Source organism: Lactuca sativa, chromosome 8, assembly GCF_002870075.4.
Source record: "Lactuca sativa cultivar Salinas chromosome 8, Lsat_Salinas_v11, whole genome shotgun sequence".
NCBI classification, from domain to species: Eukaryota; Viridiplantae; Streptophyta; class Magnoliopsida; order Asterales; family Asteraceae; genus Lactuca; species Lactuca sativa.
Genome location: NC_056630.2, coordinates 253,078,096 through 253,105,107, shown reverse-complemented (window position 1 = coordinate 253,105,107; position 27,012 = coordinate 253,078,096). Strand labels below are relative to the sequence as shown.

The following is a 27,012-nucleotide window of genomic DNA, read 5'->3' as shown; positions in this document are numbered from 1 at the left end:
AAAATAACCAGTTTTATATATTTTCATCATGGTTGTTAGGCATCGTAATCAAGCATTTATGTCCTGTAATGCATAATCTTTGCGTTATAACTAGTGTATTTTCTATTTTACCCTTGTAATTAGTTTATTGATTAGTTGGGGTGTTTTTTCTTGACCATTATCTTTGTTCTTCTCCACACGCTTTCTGTACTCTTTTTTACTCCCCTATATAGTCGTCTTTCACATTTCAGTCAACGTGGAAAAAGGAGCTTTCTCAACCTTAATTTGAATCGCTATAATCTCATACATAATAGGAATTGCATAAATCCAACAAAGCTTACCAACCATTTTCGAGAACATATGTCCATGGAGTATCAACCCATTCTTATGTTAGTGTCTAGTACCATATTCTTCTTCTTCTTCTTCATGTCGGGTTCTGCTGCAGTAGATACAATATCTGCATATCAACCAATCAAAGATGGCAGCTCCATTGTTTCAGAGGGAGACACGTTTGAACTTGGATTTTTTAGCCCCGGCGAGTCCAAGAATCGGTACCTGGGAATATGGTACATGAAGATATCACCATTAACCGTTGTGTGGGTTGCTAACAGGGAGAAACCAATTATCGACACGTCAGGCATGTTTGAACTCACTAAAGAAGGAACCCTTCAGATTCTTAGTGGTGGTAATCCTATAATCTGGTCATCAGATTTGATAGTATCTACGAATAATATAAATCCAGTGGCACAACTTCTCGACAATGGAAATCTTGTGGTGTGGGAAAATAGCAGAAAAGAAAATCTAATCTGGCAAAGTTTTGACTTTCCTGGTAACACGTTGCTACCAGGGATGAAAATCGGGAAGGATTTGACAACAGGAAGAGAGAGCTACTTATCATCATGGAAAAGCCCTGATGATCCTTCTATTGGTCTGTATAAACTCTGGTTAGACCCGAATGGATATCCACAGTTATTTATGAAAAAAGGTCAAGTTGATCACGCCAGGGTTGGACCATGGAATGGTCTTTGGTTTCGTGGGCGTCCTTTTGAAAACACGGGTCCAATTTTCTTGATCGAGTTTACTGTTAACGAGAAGGAGATGTATTATAGATTTACACTCAAGACTTCTGTTTTTTTTAGAATGATTATTATGCATGATGGCATTATAATGCAGTCGAATTGGGTTGAGCGAACACAAGAATGGGCTGTGTATGGAAATATAGTTGTTGATACATGTAGTCTTTTTGGACGTTGTGGTCCTTATGGAATATGCACACTTGAAAATCCGATTTGTAGTTGTATTGAAGGTTTTGAACCAAGAGTCCTAAAAGGATGGAATCAAGGAGATATGTCTGATGGGTGTAAACGCAAGAAACCTTTGAATTGTGGGACCAAAGATGTCTTCCATAAAATTTCAGGAGTAAAATTTCCAGATACACGTCATTCATCGTACAATGTGAGCATGTCTCATGAAGAATGTGAGAAGGCATGCAGAAGGAATTGTTCTTGTACTGCTTATGCAGATTTAGATATCAGAAACGAGGGAAGTGGATGTTTGTTATGGTTTGATGACCTTATGGACATTCGAAAGTATGATGATCATCAGGAACTTTACATAAAAATGGCAACCTCTGACTTACAAGGTACAATCTTTATATAACAGTGAATCCTACTACATGCTAAATATATTGATAATACAAAGGATGAGGATTTAATTGAGCCACTATTTTAATTACACATCATTTATAGGGCATCTTGAGTCTTGACACAAATAAAAATAAAAAATTATGTTGGTGTTCTACTTGTTTTAGTTTATTTGGTTTGATATGTAGTCATACTAATTATTTGTATTTATTAGAAAAAGGTAGATCCGCTTTTAACAAGAAGAAGGCAGTTGTCATTATAGCGCTTTCGGTTTCTTCAGCAGCAATGCTTGTGTCTGCAGTAGCATATGCTTGTAGAAAAAAAATGAAAAGGCCTCACAAGAAAGGACGAGGTAAACATAAACAAGTCAGTTTTTATGCTTCAAGAAATGAAACATTAACAAACATTATTTATGACTAAGTACAAGTTTGTATGAGTATGATTTTTGGCAGATGCATGTAATAATGACAAGTTGAAAGTGAACTTGTGTAGGGAACAGGTGGCAGACATTTGATAAGGATAAAGTTAAGATGGAAAACTTTGGTGAATTGCCTTTTTTCAGCATGTATAGAATAGCAAAGGCTACTAATAACTTTAGTATTGACAATCAGATTGGAGAAGGTGGTTTTGGTCCAGTTTACAAGGTAACATATTAATGTTTTCTGAATAAAAGGCAGTACTTGAGGAATTTTTTAATCACAAGCTCCAATATATAAATATATCTTTTAATTAGGGTGTGTTGGAAGATGGAAAAGTAGTGGCTATAAAGCGGCTCTCAGAAACATCCCAACAAGGACACGAAGAGTTCCAGAATGAAGTCATTTGTATCGCCAAACTTCAACATCGGAATCTTGTGAAGCTTCTTGGATATTGCATTCATGGAAATGAAAAGATTCTAATTTATGAGTACATGGATAACAAAAGCTTGGACTCATTTCTATTTGGTTTGATCCTCTCTAATTTCTTACATTTACATATTTGTAGTCGACTTGCATTGACTAAGTAGTTCATATTGAGCAGATGAAACTAGAAGTTCAATGCTTGATTGGCCTCAACGCTTTAACATTATCCATGGTATGGCACGAGGTATTCTTTATTTACATCAAGATTCCCGCCTCCAAATCATCCATAGAGATCTCAAGGCAGGTAATATATTGTTAGACAACCAAATGAATCCAAAAATATCTGATTTTGGGCTTGCAAGAAAGTTTGTAGGAGAGGATGCCACGGCTAAGACAAAGAAGGTGGTTGGAACACAGTAAGAATCTATAAAATATTTTAACAATTCCTTCCAATGATAATATTAGATTTTCAAATAAAACAAACACCAAATCATAGCAAAGCCAATAATGTGTTTAATTATGAATTGGACTTGGGTGCAGTGGATACATTTCTCCGGAGTATGCAATACATGGACGTTTCTCAATAAAATCGGATGTATTTAGCTTTGGTGTTCTTGTGCTAGAGATAGTAAGTGGGAAGAAAAACAGAGAATTCTCTCACGGGACTCATAGTGACAACCTTCTTGGACATGTAAGTTAATCAGAATAAGAATAAAACCGATGTCATATTAACATCACCCTTTAGGCTTTTGACATACTTATATGATCTATGATGGGTTTGGATCAGGCATGGAGACTCTATAAGGAAGGCAAGTCCATTGAACTCATGAGTGTGTCTTTACGCAACTCATGTGTCGTCTCTGAAATACAACGATCAATACATATTGGATTATTGTGTGTGCAACATCATGCAGAAGATAGGCCAACTATGTTATCAGTGGTTCTTATGCTGATAAGTGATGGTGTATTGCCTCCACCTAAACAACCAGCCTTTTTCACTGAAGAAAGTAACGATTTACTTAACTCTGTTTCATCATTGGATGATGAATACATGATAACACTATTGTATCCTAGATAAATGGCCATATGTTCTTGTGTTCAATAGCTTCAGTTGCCTTGTTCAACCTTTTTATATGAGACATAACATCTTAATTTTGTGTCATCAACGCCAATCTCAATCTTAGTTCAGATGCATAACACTACACGCAATATAACAAAGGTGTTATATACAATAAATAAAGTAAGACCAACGACTCATGTGAATAGAACAAAATTTTCAATTTTTTGTCCAAATCAAAAAGATTGTACAAATGCAACATTTTGTTCATCAAGGTGGCCAAGTGGTATGAAAAACTTTAAAATGAAGTTGACACAGGTTCAAATCCTACAGACATTCTTGTCTTTAAAAAAAATGTCATTTTTTTCATCAGGGATTATGTAATCCTGTATCAAGAGCATTATACACAGCCTCTAGTGATACACCTTCAACTATCAGAACCTTGTCCCTTGATTTTGAGCCAGCACCCAATGAAACTTGCCTCTTTTTTACCCCTATAACCTATATATAATATATACATGGAAATAAATAAATTTACAAACTATAACTATAAATAAAATATTTAATGTAATATTGAGTTATTAACTTCATTCTATACAATCATTTAGAGAAAACTTATACAATATTAAGTATTGCAAATTTATAAACATAATTACCGAGCTTATAAAATCAAGGAGTGCAGCATTGGCTTCACCATCCTTTGCAGGTGCATCAATTTGTACTCCTAAAGCATCATCATCAAAATCTAAATTTCCAATACATGCAATACAGATTAGTAGGCTGCAGCTTTTTAATAATTGGGTTGGGGAATTATACTTTGAAAAGTCATTCAAAAGTAATGAAAGTTGTTTTATGTGTTTTCATTTCTTGTATTAAACCTGAAATAGAAAAAAACCTGTAATGGTGGCAACTTTAGAACCAGGTTTGGCATGTATGGTGATAGCTACAGATGAAGGGGGGATAAATCGCATGCATCCAGGGAATTTGGTTGTAGAAGGTGGTGGAGGCGTTGACTCTGTTGACTTGGCTTTAGCTTTACCTTTTTTTGTTGGGGGCATTTTGGTGTTTCAAGAATCTGATAAATGAACACCAATCAATGTTTATCAATTTATTAACAACTTAATCATCTATACACACATTGGTATAATGCCAGATAGAACAGCAAGATCAAGACAAGCTACTGTAATAGCTAAAATTTCAAAACGACTGATCCTAAAGACTTGAAGGTAAGTAATGTTCTCATGATCTGACTGAAACGCTATGATTGATGTTATTCACAGCTCCACAAAAATGCTAATTGACTAATTATGCGAATAAAAATAGATTGGAGGCAGAGTAAAACCTAAATTTTGTTCAACTTCACGAATCCCCTATACAAACTGGTTCTATTAAAGAGAAATCACAGTAGAAATATTCAACTATCAACTTTATCGGAATCAATGGGACATCGTAATTAAACATGCAACACTTACCAGCTTGCAATACAGAAATTGAAACCGAGAGACGAACATAAAAATCCGTAAATCAGTGGATTCAAGCACGAACAAACAAGTTGAGTATGTTTCAACTTTCAATCTATAGTGAAAATCCGACAAAAAGGGAAAACAATTGCTCACGGCCACTTTCGATTAGAGCTTGAAGGCTTCAACAGAACATTTTTTTTGACAACCTAATTTATGACAGAAATCATGATCGCCTGCCTGGAGACGAAGGAAACCAATATGGGAACGAATCTCGGTAGTGTTCTCGGGAAGGAATGAAATGGTTTATTTTACCGATTACCCCTTTCATTTTGTTTAAGAAAGATTTACAAATTTGGTCCTTTTGTATGTCAATTATTATGGATTTGATCCCCAAAACTATTTTTTCACTTGATTGTTTCTATTATTATTATTATTATTATTATTATTATTATTATTATTATTATTATACATATTAAATCGGGACATGGCTTAGGAATAGTGTTTAGTTTCCATCTACAACTAATTTGCTTTAATGACGGCATTGAGTCGGCTCCAATATACCCTGTTTCAAGTCGTCGTTGCGTGACATTGCCTCTATCATCTTCCAATCCTCCGATATGCTTCTCATGTGTCCAATTTCCTTTTTTCTATACAATTCTCGAATTTGTGTTCTTCACTTACTGATCTTCTTCTTCCATATCCTGCTTTCTTTCTTCATACCATCTAGGTTTTAGATTGTAGTATACCGTCCTCGAATCTGCGTATTGCCCTTTTCCTTTGTTTATGCATTTTCGTAGCTTGGTATGTGACCTGCATTTCACTTATTACTGCTATGATGACCATGTGCTAATTATCTCTAATCGGACCATAACCCTCATCTAATTATTAAACCCTCAAGTATCAATCTACTAATTGATAAGTAATGATTCTTGAAATGCACAATCTGTTATATTCAAAGAGAAGTCAACCTAATGAATCTAAAAAGAAGTGCATTAACACCCTTGAAGTAAGTGAAATTAAAGAGTAGGAGTTTGAAGAAACATAATTTACTATCATTTTACTTGATAGGGGTGAAAGTCACTAAGTAAGAAGCAGTGGGAATGTCAATATGTGTTAAACTAATGTATTACACAACACTTTATTTTATCAAAAGGCCAACCTCTTGTTGCGTGCATCATAGACAAATGTTTGAGATTGTGGAAGTATTTTGAAGTAGAGAAAGCCATAATTTGTGATCGTATAATTCAAACCATAGCCCCAACAATGAAGATATGAATTGTTAAAAAATCTATATTCATGTTGTATAACTACATCTCAATATTATATTATTAACATATATATGCTTCTTTTTTACATGAAGATACACAATAACAATAAAGAAATCCTATCCTCAAGTATGTGCCCTGATATTCTCCTTCTATACATAAATCCATTAAGTCCAATGCCAACTACATTAGTTTCGTTTCTATTTTTCCCAAATTCATGAAGTCCAATGCAGGTGATTTATTTTAGTACATGAAGTACCCCTTACTCAATCTGAGATGTTGTGTCAATCCGAGATCATGTGCTATTCTGAGATCGTTTTGCATTTAGAAGTATTTGATTCTGTAATGCATTTAAGGTGTCTAGTATTATTTTGTATTGTTCCAAGTGTTGTGTAGTATAGTACAACATACAATATCAATAGCAACGGTTATGTTAGGTTGTTGATCTTCAGTCCTCTCTCAGTCCATGAACACCTTTTATGTATTTGTCTTTTAGTGACTCCTTGGCTATATAAGGAGTTTTCATCCTTTGTATTGGGAACACCCATAACTGATTATCCATTTTACCAGTGTAGACCTTTTTACTCCCATCAAAGAAATCATTCAGTCAGTCATTTCTGTAGCATTCTTCTTGTTCTTATTTGCTTTACATTATTCATACTTAATATTATCTATCTTGAGCACTTTGTTGAAGTTAATCATTTCAAACTTGATTGGTTTACCATATTTTAATGGATCTTTCATTATTAGCAACCATTGACGTAAGATTAATTCAAGGTTTGAGTTTTCAAACCTTATCCGTGCAATTCCTAATTCTCACAATTAGTATCAGAGCTTTAGTGGTTGTCCTTTGAATCCTTAAGAACAAATTATACTTGATTAAAGATTACCTTGGTATCCCAATCATTTATGTGCATAGGATAAAGTTCTTATATATATATCACTTTAGCTTTAATATATTAATATCAATGGTTACTTCTATCATCTTCCAATCCTACCCTAAACCAACTAAGAATCTACCAGCTTATCGTCCCAACATTCCGAACCGTTCCTCGGAACTTCAAGAAATTCTGAACTCAGCCAAATCAAAGATTGTATGTCACAAATATGGTCTTGGTAACCACTTTGCACAGGAATGCTTGGCTGATGTTCCTTAGAAACCAAAGGTGAAAGATTTTTCCTGCTATTCTCGGAGAGCACATGAACTTGCAAAAAGTGGAAAGGCATTTGTCACCAAGGTTTCACGAAATTTTGATGAGTATTGGTCTTATGGAGATGACGATGAAGGAAATTACGGTCAAGAATTGTGTCTTATGGCTAGAAAAACGATCAAGTGTGATGAAGGCTACTGGTCTTCTGGTTTCGAAGTTGATAATGAGGATACTAAGCCAAACTACAACTACATGGCAACCAACGATCCGCCTAGCAGAAGCATTATCCAACAGGTAAAATCCATGATTACTGATAATAATTTTGATTTTTTTTGTCTATGAACCTTATCTAACTCAAATTCAACCAATTATGACAATTATTCTTAAATCCTATGAGTTTGCCATAAAAGTTAATGAGAAGTTGGATAGTGAGTTAAACCACCTTAGCTTATGACTCGAAGACCGTAAGCTTAAGATTGAATATTTGGAGTGTGAACTTATAATAGCTAGGGAAGAATGTATCATCCTTAATGATAAATGTGAAATTTCAGTTAGTGAAAGAAATCTCTTAGTTAAAGAAAATATGTGTCTTAATGCAAAAATTGATGCCCTGCATAACACTTTTGATGTTCTTGAAGCTAATGAAAGAATGACACACAGTTTTCATCATCCCTGGTCCAAAGCACCTGGTCTAGGAAGAGAGTTTCTAAAACCTATTGCTTGTCCTCTAAAGGAACTTTAGAATTTGACATTTATGGGAGACAATTCGAGTCACATTTATTCGGATACCCTTGTATCGCCATTGTCGTCCCTTCATGAGACCTCGAACATATATCAATCATTAATTCCAAGTTCAAACCAATAATTATTACATGTCTTGATTCAACGCAATTTCTGTCTCCGATACCCCTAGACCTGAATTAGTCTTCGGAACTTCCACGTAACACAGGGGACACTAGAGTCCATCTTCCAAAATCTAGTCTCCTAAATAATTGTGTTATCAAGGAAATTCCTCCTGATACAAACGAACATGGCTCGGACCATCCTAACTTGTTTTGGGCATCCCTTGATAGTGATGACGATGAAACAACTTGGTGTGATGACGACTCCCAATCTGATTCCTCCATTCCGAACTCTAGAGTTGTTTCTAAGACCAACTAAGTTCCAATTAAGCATTGTTTTAACAATCCATCTATATGACAAACTTCTAAGTCAATCATCTGACTTTAGGAAGAATCCTTGGTTGAATAAAAAGGACATCGTTCATCCGAAAAAGTAAGGATAGGAAATGTGACAACCCGAAAATTTTTGCTTTGAAAGCTCAGTCAGTCAACTCAACTGAATGTCAGACTCACTTCTAATGAGTTCTAGCCTTGTTAAAGGCCATTCTAAGGATTTTTAGCCTAGTACACTCATGGAATAAGTTTTTGGAAGTATCAGCGGAAGTTCTAAGCCATCCAGCAAACTGTAAACCTCTTCATGAGGAGTTTACGGTCATGACCCATCAGTTTAGGGTCAGGGTGACTGTAAACTCCCTCCTATATATATAATTTATGATCATTTTGATCATTTATTCCCTTTACAACTCTAGAAACTCAAATTCTCTCTCAATTATCAAAGGATCATCCCTCAAATCCTCGAAAATGTAAGTAATTCCTTCCATTCTAAGAGTTAATACATCTTTTCTTCTTGATTCACCCTTTGATTTCATCCACTAACTTCGATTTTGGGTTTGATATTTAAGATCACCAAGAACATAATGTGGTACATGGGTCGTGAACTCCTCTTCAAACTTCCAAATTGTAAATATCCTTCCATATACCTTAGAAACTCTAAATATGCAACAAGAAACAACCGTTTTGCATGATTTTCCAGGAGTTTATGGTTGTAAACTCCTTGACCGTAAACACCCTAGACCGTAAACCTCTAGGACCGTAAACTCTATGACCGTGAACTCAGTGTCGTAAACTCCCTTTTTGTCAATCACATGTGATTCAAAACTTCATTTCAAGTGTTTCCTTGTCCCTAAGGTTGTTCTTTGCTTGTTAGTTGCTTTTAAATACTAAATTCATACCAATATATGCCATTATATGTCATTTAGGACTCGTTTGTGACTCAGGACTTCATTCGTGGAACTTCTCATCCTTACATGCATAGTCGTTTGAATCACCCACATCAGGTGAGTTCATACCCCGTAATGAACCTTTTAACTGTTTTAAATGCTTTTAGGGGGGTAATACAAGTTGAACACAATGATAATTGTGTAAATGTTGTTATAAACATCTCTCAAATGATTAATTCTGTCTTTTATAAGTCATCAAAACATTTCAAAAACTCTTTTAAAGTTATGTTACTTTATAGTTTAACAAAACTCTGTTTTTAAAAGTACAAGCATAACTTAGTAGTAAAATGAGTCTTTTCAATAATAGTTCAAGTACAATACTAGTAAACTATAAAAGGTATAGTTTAGAGGTTCAGTTCATACTAGATACTAGAGCATACTATAAAGAGAAATTGGGAGGTAGATACAATACATCAAAGAGACATACTATACACTATACATGATAACAAAAGGAACATACTAAGATACTATAATAGAACGAACTTACTAAGATGCTATAGCATGAGAACTACTACAGGATCTTACTATACCAATGATCACTAACACATTGTTCTAAACAAAAGGTGATAATAAATTGGGTATACATGATCATATAACTTTAATGTGGATTACACGGCCTAGCAATTCGTTTGCTGAAGTCGCGTTTGGTTCCCAAAATCTTTTGACAATGAGAGCGTTTAGTACGAGCACTAGCCTTCACATTGTGACCTTTATAAAACAAACATGTTTTAAGGTAATCAATATGTCAGGATTTCAATTCAAAAGACAACTAGGTACTTACATTTTCCCATTACTTTCATATTATGACAGTTCCACTTGAAAGTAAATGCAAACTATTTTCGAGTTAAGATAGTTATAAACTAGGAAAAACTTACATTTTACAAACGACAAACAGAACAGTCGATTCTAGTACATTTAGTAGAAAGGGGCCATAATACTAACCTTATGATTCCTTAATGTATACATCAAGGGATATATTAATAATATTCGACAGGTAATAGGATGTGTGCTTTCCGCTTCATTTCATGTTCCTTGTTTGGTTGTGGCCTTAGAGTGAATTCACCCAGCCTATTATCCATTCGATCTTAGTAATATATATGTTTCGTATACATTAAGTCATCATAAGGGGTACCAGGTATGGGTCAGGTCATAGGACACAAATTTAATGCACAATTTTCTAGTATAAAACATACTTTTCAAATAGAACATTTGGTAGACAAAACTAGAAGCCTACCAGTAAAGCGTTTAATCCATTTTATTAAACCAGTATAAACTTAAAGGACCTTAGGTGGTTAAATCTATAATACCTTAGTTTATACATCCGGGTTATATATAGTTAATATCCGATAGGTAGTTGGATATTTGCTTTCCGCCTCATTTCTTATTCCTTGTTTGGTTGTGGGCTTAGGGCATATTTGCACAATTAACTAGCTATTCGATATTAGATTATCTATAGCTAGTATAAACTAAGTAATTATAGAAGGAACCACTGTGGTTACCTTTTTATTATAAGAAATAAGCATTTTCTCAAAGAATCTTTTCATCAAATATAAAGGAACTATTACTGTTAACTCCGTGAGTACCAAGTGAATACACTAGGGTTATATACAACAATGATCTAACAAACAATGGGATGTGTGCCATCCGCCTCATTTCATGTTCCTTGTTTGGTTGTGGGCTTAGGGCAAATACACACAATCAATTATTTGTTTACTCTGAGTTTTATATAACTTGTATCAATTTAGTACTCATAGAAAGGATTGTAGAGTCATTTTTACTTATCTTTCATTAAAGCAGGAAATATAGGATTTTCTGGAGGAACATGCGAACTTTCTAAACAGAACTTACAAACTTACTACATCTTCCTAAAGTTTATACAACATACTTACATCACTAAAATCTTATGAACTCACCAACTTAATTGCTGATCAAATCTTTCAAAATAACTTGTATTCTCAGGTAACTAGTAGACATGTACTCGTGCTGGGAATTCAGAAGATGGAGCATAATAGTTTCAAGTCTTGTTTTGTTATTTGCTTATGTATTTTATGTTTTGTGAACACACACATTGTAAACACTTTCTTTCTAATGAAATGGTTGTTCATTACTTTGATTACTATGATTCATGTCTTGTGATACTAAATATGACATCCTCCACCCCCCGAACGTTTCCGCCATTCCGGTTTTGGGGTGTGACATATTGGTATCAGAGCATTGTTTATAGTGAACTAAGTATATCAACCGATAATATATATACAACTATAATTACAATGGGGCTTAAGTGCTCTGGATAATGATATATTTTAAGAATGTACCAATAAGTTACAAAAATATACCTACTTGCTTATACATGTATACACTAGAACAAGTATCACAAGAAGAATAGAACAGAAGAAGTTAAACGTTGAACACTGCAGTCAAACTTGGACAGTTATGTAATCACAGCTAGGATCAATATAACCTGATCAACTATATTCATTCGAGATGTGACCGACATGTGTTTGGGAGTGATGTGGTGTTGCAACAGTCTTAAAACTTACCTAACACCAGTCAAGAGAATTCTAGATCAAGTACATAGAGTTAGAGTACTATAGGAGTATTCTAGGATACTATAACACGATAACAAGTTTGAAACATACCAAGTACATTACATTAAAATAGTATAGGAGTATTTTAGGCGCTATATAAATAACTTATGTGATAAATTAAAAGACCCTTACGGATAGTTCTCTAATCTTGCAATGTATACTCCCAAGGTTTTATATAATTGAGATTTTATAGACTTAGAATTTATGATCTATGCTTCACTACCTGTTACTTGTTTGGTTGTGGTTTTGGAGTAGGATCACTTATTCGAAGGTCTATTTCATTTTGAATTATATACAACTTGTATACATTGTACAATTATAGGAGGACTCTGTAAGGATCACCCCATAAAGTTACCCTAAATCTCATAGATTCTTTAGTCACATCCATTCTCGCACGACAAACCCATATAGATGTAACCACTTCCTCATAGTAGTCAACAAAAGAGTCAAGGAGGAACAAGAGTAAGTTCAAGAGAAGTTTTCAAGGAGGGATCAATCGAAGTAACCAAAACATCATATGCGTCGCACAAATAAATAATAATCTTGGTTAACTTAATGAGTTAGTGGAAACACTGCTCACATTATGTGTTAGGATTATTTTCTTACATGCAACTGGTAACAGTTATTCAAGTAACAAATATTCATTCGAGGATAGCCATTCCAAATTCATAAAGTTTATTAGGTATAGACTCTTTTATGAATTGTTTCCAGAACCCTGTGGAAGTCAGGACCCGATACATTCAGAACTAGTATAATCTTGTCTTTTAGCTTTCGGCTTTTATCCATTGCTATAGACTTATTCCCGTTTCATCTTTGTATTCTTTTAGCAAAGATGCTTCCTCGCAGATTAAACAGACGCACTACTTCGATAACTCCAACTCAACCGCCACTACCTCCGCCACAATTCGATACTGCTGCTCTCCAAGCAACGATATCCTCCGCAGTGGCAACTGCTCTAGCTCACTTCGGCGAAAGTGGTACCTTCGGATCAGGTAACGGTACCCACGTAGCCAACCCCGGAGATTCTCACGGAAACCCAAGGGAGTGTTCGTACAAAGACATCATGAATTGCAAACCCAATTCCTTTAATGGAAATGGTGGAGTCATCGCTCTGATGCAATGGTTCGAGAAAACGGATTCGGTCTTCGAAATCTGTTCATGCCCATAAGGGAGCAAAGTCAAGTTTGCTGCCTGCACCTTCTTCGACAGAGCCCTGACATGGTGGAACAGCCATGTTAAGTCACTGGCCCTATCAGGGGCTAACTCAATAGGTTGGGAGAACCTAAAAGAGATGACGCTGGAAGAATACTGCCCGTTGGGCGAAGTTCAAAAGCTTAAACAAGAACGATGGGAGCTCTCGATGGTCGGCTCAGACATAGTGGCCTACACTGACAGATTTAGCGACTTAGTCGTGCTATGCCCCGGGATGGTTACCCTGGAGATCAAGAAGATAGAAAGATACATCTGGGGTCTGACTGCTCCGACCTAAGGAGATGTGTTGTCTTCTAACCCATCCACATTTGATAGCGCCAAATGCCTGGCCCAGCGACTCATTGACCATGGAGTCTGCCATGGTGTAGAAGTCCTCATTCCCGAACCATCGAAGGGAAAGGACTATAATCAGAAATCAGGAAAAACAAGAGGAAGAAGAAGCAAACAACACAGGAACCCCCACAAGAGCAACAAGCGAGTACGATGTACGCCGCTACAACGCCTACTACTACAGCACCTGCCAGTCAAATGCTGGAACCCTCCTGAAGTGTGGAAAATGCAACTATCACCACACCGGAGTATGCCGGGAAATGCAGTGTCTGAACTGCCACAGAAAGGGACACACGGTTCGTTTCTGCAGGGTACCAGCTCAACCGATCTCCCAAGTCCCCGGAGTTGAAGAAAACCAAGCTTGCTATGGATGTGGTGGGAATGGACACTACCAGAGAGACTGCCCAATAACAAAGAACTCAGGCGTGGATGGACGCATTCTGATGATCACTGCAGGAGAATCAACCCCAGAGTCGTCAGCGAGTAGTGGTACGTCTTCGATCTATGAATTACTTTAAAAATTAATTTATATTTATATATAAGATTAAAACTTGGGGAAACACTTAAAAAGTAATTAGAATAACTCACATATTGAAATAGATCACAATATTCAAGAGAACTAAAAGATCTGTTTAGAGAAGCTGTGATGGCTTAGCATATACATCAGAGTTGTGCATGACTAAGATGTTGTAGACTTAGAGTGAATGATTCCTCCTTAATTCATGTTCCTTGTTTGGTTGTGGATTTGAGGCAGAGTTACACAGTCGACTGTCTTATTCATCTTAATTATTCATAACTTGTATATGACAGGCGATCGTAGTGGTACCAAGGAGGATCATGATATAAAGTATCAACACTAGTTATCAAAGCACTTTCATTGTATGTACTCTCACATAGCGGTACGTTACGTAGGAGTGTTCAAAGGGAAAACAGAAAGCACTAGAACATTTACAAAGAGTACATTGTCGAACACACTAGGAGTACATTGTCGAACACACTAGGGTTACATCATCGTATAACATATATTTCTTTCAAATCGGCCAAAACTTTGTTTAGTAAAGAGACCGTTACTATCATTCGTCATGAGTTGGCATGGTCCTCACCATACTAAGTTCATATGTTTCTATCGCTCTGACCATCAAATTCGCGAAACCTTCGTCTTTCGTCACGACAGTCCGACCTAAACCTCAGTTTTGTCTTTCATATTCTAAATCCCGAAGTACTCGTGCGAAGGGTTCTTTGCCCTCCGAAGCCTTGCCGCCGCATGTTCCACAGATCGTTACGAAATACCACTCGTCCAGCACACCAAGTTCGAGCACAGAGGCTAAGGACAAATACATCCCACCTATCACTATTCAGTGTATACATGAGGGTGGTATATAATTATGATTACACAGACTTAGTATGTGTGCTTCCGCCCTATCTCCTGTTCCTTGTTTGGTTGTGGACATGGGGTAGAGTCACACATCCGACCGTCTTACTAATCCTAATTATATGCAACTTGTATACATGAAGTAATGATAGATGGATCGAGTATGAGTCCTATCATGAACACTAGGGAAAAGTTGCCAGGTCTACGAGTGAGTATTCTACAAATCAGAGGAGCGCAACCCTAATAGTACTACTAAGAAAGCTAATTTCGGGACAAAATTTCATCTAACGGGGGGCTGATGTGACAATCCAAATTTTTTTTCTTTGAAAGATCAGTCAGTCAACACAACTGAATGTCAGACTCACTTCTAATGAGTTCTAGCCTTGTTAAAGGTCATTCTAAGGAGTTTTAGCCTAGTACACTCATGGAATAAGTGTTTGGAAGTATCAGCGGAAGTTATAAGCCATCCAACAAACTGTAAACCTCTTCATGAGGAGTTTACGGTCAGGACCCATGAGTTTATGGTCAGGGTGACCATAAACTCCCTCCTATATATATAATTTATGATCATTTTGATCATTTCTTCCCTTTAGAACTCTAGAAACTCAAATTCTCTCTCAAGTATCAAATGATCACCCCTCAAATCCTCGAAAATGTAAGTAATTCCTTCCATTCTATGAGTTCATACATCTTTTCTTCTTGATTCACCCTTTAATTTCATCCACTAACTTCGATTTTGGGTTTGATCTATAAGATCACCAAGAACACATAGTGGTACTTGGGCGTTGAACTCTTCTTCAAACTTCCAAATTGTAAGTATCCTTCTATATACCTTAGAAACTCTAAATATGCAACAAGAAACAACCGTTTTGCATGATTTTCCAAGAGTTTACGGTGGTAAACTCCTTGACCGTAAACACCCTAGACCGTAAACCTCTAGCACCGTAAACTCTATGACCGTGAACTCAGTGGCCGTAAACTCCCTTTTTGTCAATCACATGTGATTCAAAACTTCATTTCAAGTGTTTCCTTTTCCCTAAGGTTGTTACTTGCTTGTTAGTTGCTTTTAAATACTAAATTCATACCAATATATGCCATTATATGTTAGTTAGGACTTGTTTGTGACTCGGGACTTCATTCGTGAAACTTCTCATCCTTACGCGCATAGTCGTTTGAATCATCCACATCAGGTGAGTTCATACCTCGTAATGAACCTTTTAACAATTTTAAATGGTTTTAGGGGGTAATACAAGTTGAACACAATGATAATTATGTAAATTTTGTTATAAACATCTCTCAAATGATTGCTTCTGTCTTTTATAAGTGATCAAAACATTCAAAAAACTCTTTTCAAGTTATGTTACTTTATAGTTGAACAAAACTTCGTTTTCAAAAGAACAAGCATAACTTAGTAGTAAAATGATTCTTTTCAATAACAGTTCAAGTACAATACTAGTAAACTATAAAAGGTATAGTTTAGAGTTTCAGTTCATACTAGATACTAGAGCATACTATAAAGAGAAACATGGAGGTAGATACACTACATCAGAGAGACATACTATACACTATACATGATATCACTTTTGATGATAATTTTGTTCAGAACTCAGAATCAAGTCACGTTACAACACACATTCTGGAGTCTGATGCTCCACCTCCTGGGTCTCCGAATCCTCAAGTTATCTATGAAGTTGATTTCAAAATCATTTTTAGAACAATAGAAACAACTCATGACACAAAATCTCAATCAAGACCGTCTTTAACTCAAGCTTATGTTTCTCAAAATATATCTGGTCTGACACCAACTTTTCCTCCATTTGATTCTAAAATATTCCCATCTAGGGTTGAGGGGGAGAATCCATCCACTTCCATGCCTCATGACCAGGGAAGTAATCCAACCCTCGCATAAAATGTTGATGGTTTTCAAGATGCAGCATACCAATTTGCTAAAATTGATCCTATTTCGAACAAAAATGAAGACAATGCCAACTTCTTTGACTTTCTGAACAATGATGATGTTGACATATCAGGTTCAGAAGTTCAGGGGGAGCATCATCCTCATATTCAAGAAGTTCGGGGAGAGCAACTCAACCCCATTATTGACGTCAGATCATCTGCTGCACAAGAACTTCCGAGATTACATATCTGGACAAAGGATCATCCTCCGAATCAAGTCACTGAAAATCTCAACGTCGGAGTTGAAACTCATTGTACTGTTAATATTAAAAATGTGTGTCGTTTCTTGGCATTCGTATCTATGGTTGAACCCAAATCCATCAAATAAGCTCTAGAGCATTCGGATTGGATTATAGCCATTCAAGAAGAATTAACAGAGTTTGACAGAAATCAAATATGAACTTTTGTCCCTCCTCTCAGGATCACCCTACTGTTGGTACTCGATGGGTTTTCCGAAACAAACTCGAAAATGCAAGATTCATTATCTAAAACAAAGTGAGATTGGTAGCCAAAGGATTCACTCAGGTCAGAGGTCTTGATTACGATGAGACTTTTGCTCCTGTTGCCCATCTTGAAGCTATCCGAATCTTTCTTGCTTATGTTGCTCATAAATGCTTTAAAGTTTACCAAATGGACATTAAACGTGCATTCCTTACTGGTGAAATTGATAGTGAAGTCTAGCTTCAATAGCATCATGGGTTTGTTAACTTATCTTATCTGAACTACTACTCTAAACTCCAAAAATCTGTTTATGGCCTCAAGCAAGCTCATCACGCCTGGTACAAGACACTCACTTGTTTTCTAAAGCGCTTTGGTTTTCAAAGAGGAATTCTTGATCCTACACCGTTCCGAAGATCAAATGGGAAGCATCTCATGTTAGTGCAAATATATGTCGATGACATCATCTTAGGGTCAATTGATCCAACTATGGTTGCTGACTTCGCCAAGTTAATGATTAGCCAATTCCAAATGAGTATGAATTGTGAGTTAAGTTTCTTTCTTGGACTGAAAGTCAAACAGACCAATAGAGGAATTTCATTCACTAAGAGAAATACATTTCTAAACTTCTAATGAAATATTCAATGGACACCTATGCCTCAGTAAAGGTTTTGATGGGTCTCGTAATCAAGATCTTCTTGGACCTGTCTGGTGAAGATGTTGAACAGAAGAAGTATAGGGGAATGATTGGATCGCTACTATAACTCACTGCAAGTCGTCCCAACATCATGTTCTCTACATGTCTATGTGCTAGATTACAGGTCAACCTGAAGATGTATCATCTTTTGGTAGTTAAGCAAATCTTTAGATATCTTAAAAGGATAAAGAGCCACGAAATTTGCTATCCAGTCAATGAAAGCTTCTTACTACAAGCTTATTCAGACTTAAATTATAGGGGAATCCAACTTGATAGGAAAAGCATCTCTGGTGGTTGTCAATTTTTGGTTGGAAGATTGGTTAGCTGGCCATCCCAGAAACAAAACTGCATAGCACTTTCAACAGCCAAAACAGAATACATTGTTACTGCAAGCTACACCTCTTAAATTCTATGGATGAAATCTTAGTTTTTAGACTATGGTTATCGAATTGAACAAATTCTGATCTATTGTGATTCTCAAAGTGCCATCATGATCTCTCACAATCCAATTCAACACTCCATGACCAAAACACATTGATATTCGATATCATTTCATTAAAGATCATGTTCTTAACAGTAACATTGAGCTCATTTTTGTTCTATCTGACGATGAAAATTCTGATGTATTTACTAAGACATTAGAAGAAACTAAATTCAATATGTTTCTGAACAAAATGGGAACGATGATACCTGATCCTCACTTCTTCCAAGAAGCTTTTACTCTATGATGGCAATATCAGAAAGTCAAATAATTTAGAGATAGAGTCTTTTTTTACTTTGGAATTGTTTCTTCTTGGAAAATAAAAGCATCATTATATGTCTTTTTGTCTAACCCTTCTTTTAGTCTTAAGTTCTTTCAAGTTGTTTGCTCATTGAAAACTAAGTTTAAAATGTCTTTGTCAGAGATCTTGAAAATGTTTTACCTTGAAAATTTTCACATTTTGAAATCCCATGTTAAGTCTTCCTTGGAATTCAAATCCGAGCTGGTATTGTGATCTCCATACCTGTCTCTTTCCGAGCTCTTTTTCTTCAGCTCTTGGAGCTTCTCAAATCTAAATTTTTTAAAACTTGACCTCTAAGATCTTCAGTCATTTTTACCTCTGATATTCGTTTAGAGATTGTGCCATCCCTTGAACCTATATCGAGTATTAATGCTCTTTTAACTTTCTTTCAGAAGTATCTCAAGTCTTTCCATCTCAGAACCAAATCCTTCCGAGATCCTTATTTAATAAATTGAATTTTAAGGTTATCAATTAATTTGTTATTTCCGAAATGTTTCTCATGATGATTTAAACAATAATTTCCTTTATTATTATCCTTTTAATTCCCAATAAACATGCTTTGGCATGTCTTTTAAAAATATCACTGAGTGTTTCTGAAACAAATCGACAGTTACCCGGTTTGTGCAAACAAAGGTCTTATCTCATGGTCTTTAACTGTCACATAGGGAGGTCTTTTAGACCTATGCATTTAATACGACCCGTTTCTTGAGTTGGGTGTCATTATTCCTATTCTTCTACCAGATCTAGAAACACCCACCTATAAAAGGATTTTGAGTCCTAATTGTTCCACTTTTCTCACTATTGCTATATCTTTCTTAGAATCTTCATCTACACTCCTATTTCTTCAGTGTTCTTTAAGCTCTCATAATAATGGCATCAAAATGTACCAAATCTACAACTTAGAAGAAGTCATCGAAGGGATCTGCTTCATCCTCTTTGACTGAGACCATTCTAAGGGAAACAAATCAAATGTTCTCCCTTGATCCTATGGATTATGATGAGTTATGATCGAGTATATCTCCAAACACCCCATTTCCATTCCTCTCACCAAAATCCCAAAGCCAGCTTCCATCTCAGATTGTTGCACAAAGCCTTTGAGCGGGTCAAGTTTGAAGATGGAGTTATCGGGTGCAAGATCATTAATGATCTTATCGTTCCTATTTACAAAGAAAGCTTCCTTCATGCCATTGGATTTGCAGCAAATCCTCAAGGATTCCAAGTGGTGGAATCCTCTCCTAAAGAATTTCAATCTTTCTTTTTTTTAAATCAGATACAAAGGGGGATTAAAGGCTAAGGAGTTCAAGAAATCAGCGGTTCTCGGAATCTGGACTGTGTTGATGCATATGATTCTCAGAGGCTTGTCCGGAAAACACGGGGGAACAGACACCATGAGCAAGGATCGACTCTTCGTTGTCTACAATATTTTTACCGACCGATCCAACATCGTTGATCTACCGGAAGTGTTATGGCAAGACTTCCTAAAGTTCACGGAAAGGATGAAGACAAACAAGATTCTAAGTCCGAGGTTATGGGATCTGAGGCTACAACAGATATACCTAGAACGAAGCGAAGCAATACCTCTCAATTCGAACATCCCTAAGGTATATTGTACGTTTAAAGCTATTAAATCATAATGGTAACCAACTGTTAAGTTTGTTCATGTTTGGTCCCTTTCCTTTTTTTGTACCTAATATACCATCAAACTTGTTGTTTGTGTTCACCACAGCCCTTTTGACCAGCTATCACAAGTGATAGCCAATCAAAAAGGTTATGGTGAATACAAACAACAAGTTTGATGATATGTTGGGTACAAAAAAAAGGAAAAAGACCAAATGTGAACAACTCAACAATTAGTTACCCTCCTAAGTCATTTTCCCTATAAACAAATATATTTACATACACATCGCGAGATGCAAGTATGGTCATTACCATCAAATTGTTCAATATCAATTTTTAGTATTTATCATTTATCATATTATTTCGAAATTTAGTTTATGAATTACATTCGATTATTATATTATAAGTTTTTAATTTCCAAGATTAATAAACTTTTTTTTCATTATATGATTTAAGATGATGATAATATTTATAATTTTTTTTTTCCAAATTACTATAAAAATTATTATTTTATAGTTAACCAATAACTTAATTATTTTGACAATATAAAACATTAAATTTGTAGACATTATTTAATTATACATAAATGTAGACATTTTCCTAGTGAATACTATAAAACACATACCTTAAATTTGGACGAATATCTATGAATAGAGGAGACCTCTTGAGTGTTTCCTATATCTTTATATCTTAATAAGCATTAGCCTCAAATACTGAATTTTAAGAGGTATAACCCCTAAAGCATCATATACAATAACTTTATGCATTGTGTAAATCTTATCTAATTAAAAAAGTCGTGCGGCCTTTGAATTGATATTTCTTATTTTCAGCCAAATGAATCGGACCAACTACACTTTATATAACATCTCCTCGTCTTCTTATAATTATCTTTTCAATGGTTTGTTGCTTCGATTTGTTGACAAGTTCAGTTTGTTGCTTCCATTTACAGCTACGAATCAATGAAGCTTCGCCATCACAACTCACCACCATATTCCTCTTTCTCTCCTTCTTCGTCTCCCTCTAAGAAACCAGCAGGACCAATCTACTATGGTTTGCCATAATACACACATCTGATTCTTGATGATTTTCTTTTATTTGTTTGTTTTCACAGAGGATGATGAATTAGAAACTGAGAAACCACTAGAAGTAGGGGTGGGAATTATTTGGTCCGTAACCAAAAAAATCTAAAAACCAAATCGAACCGAAATAAATTTCAGACCGAACCATATTTAAATTTGGTTTTCGGTTTGGTGTCAAACCAAACCGAATTGTGAATTTGGTTTTTGGTTCGAGTTTCAGTCTCATGAAGTTTAAACCAAACCCAACCGAAAAAACCGAATTCAATAAATTTTAATTAAAAATATATTTTATATTTTATATTAAATAAAATTTTTATTATAAAGTAAAAATCGTTTAACTCACTTACTCTTTGGATCATTTTGTATGAAACTGTATATATTTCTCTTTGCAATTTTAGGTTTCTATGTTAAACCCATTTTAATTTATGTTTGAAATTTTTTTAAATTTATATTTGGTTTCCTTAGTTTTCAAACCGAACCAAACCGAATTAGAATTCGGTTTTCGGTTTGGTCTAGAGAATTTGAATTCAATTTGGTTCGGTTTTTGAATTGAACCACAAAAATTTTCAAACCGAGGAAATCAATTCAAGAAAACCGAAAAACCAAAAAACCGAACCGATTCCCGCCCCTAACTAGAAGCCCCTACATCAAGGTTTCATTTTTCCCTTTTCTTTCATGTTCTTTTCTTGCTTCAAAGTTTCGTTTATTAATCATCATTTTCTTGAAATGCTGATTTAAAAAAGAACTAACAGAGTATTGCTTTGAAGATCAGATATGCATTTTGATTTGGAAAAAGGAATCGACCAGAAAGAAAAAAATAAGGGTGGAGGGACAAGGCCATTCGATCATGGTGATTTGAGGGAAAAGAGTATTGGTTAGAAAAGGGTATTTATTGTAATTATATATTCTTTATTCAAAATGATGTTTAATTTTCTTATATTTTTCTATTTAAACATGTTGTAGAGACAAGTGAGGAATCAGAAGTAAATCAAAATGTTGATGACATCTTTTTTGGTTTTCAATTATATTGGTTTCTATGTGAGGTTTTCTTTCATTTTCTTCTTAAGTTTTTTTTAGCTTTTCTTATAAAAATGTTGAAGAAATCGGCAACAGTACGAGGTTATTGATGTTCTTGGTTCATGGAAAAGAATGGAACCACAAATCGATTGGAGAGAAAGGGTGAAAAAAACCCCTAGATTTTTATGCCTTTTACTTTCTTTCATGTTCTACACCTTCATGAAATGAAATGCTTGGATCATCATTGTTGACCTCAAAAGTTCTTCCTTTTGACATAACCATGTGTGTTAATGGCATTTTTATTGGATTTATCAAGTACTTAATACCTTCAGGTAATGTAACCTATCCTAATACGTAGGAATTAAGTGGTTACAATGAGTTTTAAACAAAAAATTTCTAAACTCTTTAGTTTTATTCATACAATCTATCTCAGACTAACACCTATTATATGGTTCGAACATGCCCCTGATCTTGATTGATATTGGCTAACTGAAGTATAAGAGTAATGGTATGAAAATGAATTGATCTGATCTGTGTTCTATCCAAAGTTTCTTACATTAGATTTGATGTTTTCCTCTTTATAAAATTTAGTTAATAGTGATTACTATCTAATTTAGTTAAAAGTGCTACCAGAAAGTCTTAACATCAAACCATCTTAGGGTGTCTGTGAAACATGACTTAAGTTTACTTGGTTAAATATGATTCCAGCTTGTTTGTGGTAAGCTAAATACAAGTCATACTCATTGTGAATTTACTTAACAGTGTTTTAAGCACCAGGTAATATCGTGAAATTCCAAATAAATGATGAAATGGTTTCATTAAATACTTCTTTGCTAAAATGGTTTCATTTTATCGATCAAATTAGATATAATAATTAATGTAAATAAAACATTATAATTAATAGACATAAATGTAACTAATGCAATAAAAATAACAAGTGTGTTGATTATAATAACAAGCCTTTGGATTGATATTTATCTTTTTTAGTTAGGATCAAAAGCTAAATGATGCTACATCACCAAGTTTCAAGTCTCCAGAGTCTCCTTCGGCGCTCTATTTGATCTAGAGCCACTATTTCTTGCATCTGACTCTAAAAACTAGTGGCTATGAGTACAAAAAAAATAGAAATTTACTTTTTTATGACTAATGACATTGACAATTTGGTAACTTGCATTGGATTTGGTCAAAAGAAATTGTTGATAATGATTTTGCATACCAGAACTCAATAACAAATTTGATCCATTACCATAATCAGTAATGTAATTTCTTGCTACTACATCATAATGACTGTAAAGAAAAAAACCATTAATGGTGTTTGCAATCGGTCCATACATATATGTATAAGAAAATATCATCATATAATTATTAATGACTATGTAATCTGTGTTTGTAGCCAATGACATGGATACATAATCTTTTATTTTAAGAAAATAGTTTTTAGGAGCTTAGACATGAGAGATCATATGTTAGTGAGATAGTTTTTACTGTATCTTCAATGTTCTCGGACTAATCTGTCTCATATTCCAAAAGATTGGGGATAGACCTATAATAAGAACATGTATCAAGTGTTATCTTTATACTTCAAGGGATCTATCAACAATGTTTATCATTTTATTGTCACTTTATACTATAACAAATTAATAATTTTCGTTTAAATTTAGTTACCAAATATAAATATTCAACTTGGTTCAAAATTTGGATCAATCAAAATAAAAGTTCTATACTTATAAATTTCATCTAGAGTAATTTATTAAATGGTCCTTGTGAAATCTGATATTACCGTTTAGTTGAAAATTAAAATATTTTCTAAATATGGTCATTTTTATTTGTTTCATATCGTTTTGTTATTAGCAATCACACTTCTCTCACCAATAGGTTTTTATTTTTAGTATAAAGTAGAACAAATGCTATAACGAAGCAATACTTAACCGGAATAAGTAAAAACACGGAATAAGTAAAAAAGACATTTTATATACGAATATATAAATAAATCCATACATGACAATTAATTAAGGGATTAAATACGAATATATAAAAGGGATATTTTATGTTTAATAACAACCATGTCATCTATAATAATACTACTAGGTGGGTAACCCCGCGTTGCGCGGTCGGAAATATCCCAAAAAATTTTAATGAATCCCAAAGAAGTTTAATTAAAATTGGGATTTAACGGTTCGATATATAGATGTAAAGAATCAAAATTACATAATCTTACATAGCTAGATATGTTGAAACCATTAATCTATAAATGTACATGATAACCATTTTGTAGATATAACAGTAGAACATATCATTAGTATACAAAACAATGATCCCCCAAACCGAATTTGTAGAAAAAAAAAACTAAGGTCCCGTTTGATACTTATACATTAGTATATTTTCCTAATACAAAAGGATTAACAATTACATTAGTATATTTTCCTATTACTTTATTTTGTGATACATTCACATAAACGATGAGTTAGACTAAGTACTGTTAGTATCAGTCAAAAGAAAGAAAAAACTATCATTTTTACTTACAAAACAACGGGTCTTGGTAGAAGACTACATTTCATACTAGTAGGAAATAAGGGATTTTCTAGGGTTTTCATACTTATATCAATTGTTTCATGTAAAGATTTACAAGGCATTCATAACAGTTTTCCAAAACAAGACAATGACACTTAAATACTTATGAATTCACCAGCTTTAGGCTGATACTCGCTTTCAAAATAACTTGTATTCTCAGGTCACCAGTAGACAGGTACGATGGCCAGGTTTTGAGAAGACGAAGCACAGACAAGACTCGTCTTTTTATTTGATTGTATTTTTGGTGTCTTATTACATTGAAAGAACACACATGTATTAAAACTTTACTTTTAATGCAATAGATGATGTTGTTGCTTGTTTACTACTTTACATTGTTTGTGATACTGTACATGATGTCCTCCACCCCGGAACGTTTCCGCCGTTCTTGGTTTTGGGGTGTGACAGATTGGTATCAAAGCTTTGTTTATAGTGAATATAGTTTATCAACCCATAAAAGATATACTAACTATAAATACATTGGGATTAAAACACTCTGTCTAAGAGTTATCCTTTTAAATAATAAAATATTTAAGTAAGTATACGTGCCTGCATTCATACTAAAATCAGTGTCACAATGACAAGAACAAAAGAATTACGATTGTTGAATATCACAAGTAAGCCTTGGGATATATGGTCAGTCTTGGGAATGGCATAGCCTGATCAACTATGCTGGTCCAAGGACTGATTAGCATATGCCCAAGAATGGTTGTGATGTGGCAACAAGTCTAAAAACTTACCGACACAACAAGTCTTACTGTAATTATCTTAGTCAATTCGTCTATTTAGCTATTTCTTATATCCCTTTTCTCGCGTAGATTTTAAAGGCTGGATTTCACCATGGCGATTCGTACTTCGCAAACCAATGCAACGCTGGATGGCTAGAGGAAAAACCAGAAGATGATCTACCAATCCCTTTAGATGATCACCATGCTGAGGGTTTTTCCGATAGTTCTGACTCGGAGCCTGAAGTCAACAACCTACCCCCAGTTGCTCAAGACCCAAACCTGAACCCCCGTCTCGCATTTCAAGGACCCACACCTCTGTGGGCCACTAACTTGAATAGATGGAGTCAAGAACAGGGTCAACCCATTCCCTACAACGGAGACAGGAGTTTCTACAACCTCACTGAAGGAGGTTTTGCTGATAGGGTCCTACCCATCATGGTTCGTAGGATCTCTAGGAACACGATACTAGGTCAAGCAACTATCGATCGATTCATTGAGATTGAAGCCAACTCTGGCGTTAACAATGTCTACATTCTCCAACTAGATTCTGCTCATGAGAGGACTCTGGTCCACAATGCAGCTCTGCAGAGAGAACTTGCTGAAACCCAAGCTGAAGTTAGGGAACTTCGAGCTCAGCAAGTGAGAGCTGACAGGTGTATGAGGGACATGGAACGCCTACTGTCGGGATCAAGAACTCATGCTAGCAGTTCTCGTCGCTGATAGAATCTCGACGACTCATCTTTTGGATATAACCTAGTTTATGTAAAAACTTCGGTATAATTTCCTATCTTTGTAAATCTTAGGCCTACTAGGTCTTGATCTATTCATAGTTCTGTCAAAATTTTCCTATCTTGGTTGATGTAAGGCCTACTTCAAGGCCATTTTTCCCGAACTTGTTACATCTGTAATCCCCGTATTATTGACAGATATCTAATCATATGGAAATTATTATCCAAATGTCATCATCTTCATTTAGTTATGCTATTCATTATGTTGTTGGACTACGGGGAATTAGTCCATGAGACACATTTATCATTCAGTTATACTTATCCATGTCGTCATCTTTTAAACGTATAGTTAAAGATGCCGCCACGCAGAAATCCTAG

At 35.0% G+C, this 27,012-nt stretch overlaps 2 protein-coding genes across 2 annotated transcripts; one reads left to right on the top strand and one right to left on the bottom strand.

Moving 5' to 3' along the window:
* The first annotated feature begins 245 nt into the window (after positions 1–245).
* LOC111915551 (G-type lectin S-receptor-like serine/threonine-protein kinase At4g27290) lies at positions 246–3,625 on the top strand. Its single transcript, XM_023911206.3, has 7 exons — positions 246–1,621; positions 1,837–1,974; positions 2,115–2,266; positions 2,356–2,566; positions 2,643–2,880; positions 3,005–3,155; positions 3,252–3,625. The coding sequence occupies exons 1-7, from the start codon at positions 340–342 to the stop codon at positions 3,540–3,542; spliced, it is 2,463 nt and encodes an 820-aa protein (XP_023766974.1). The 5' UTR covers positions 246–339; the 3' UTR covers positions 3,543–3,625.
* Positions 3,626–3,718: 93 nt separating this feature from the next.
* LOC111915553 (uncharacterized) lies at positions 3,719–5,287 on the bottom strand. Its single transcript, XM_023911208.3, has 4 exons — positions 4,994–5,287; positions 4,417–4,596; positions 4,178–4,266; positions 3,719–4,022 (listed from the first exon to the last, which is right to left on the bottom strand). The coding sequence occupies exons 2-4, from the start codon at positions 4,577–4,579 to the stop codon at positions 3,891–3,893; spliced, it is 384 nt and encodes a 127-aa protein (XP_023766976.1). The 5' UTR covers positions 4,580–4,596; positions 4,994–5,287; the 3' UTR covers positions 3,719–3,890.
* Positions 5,288–27,012: the final 21,725 nt, after the last annotated feature.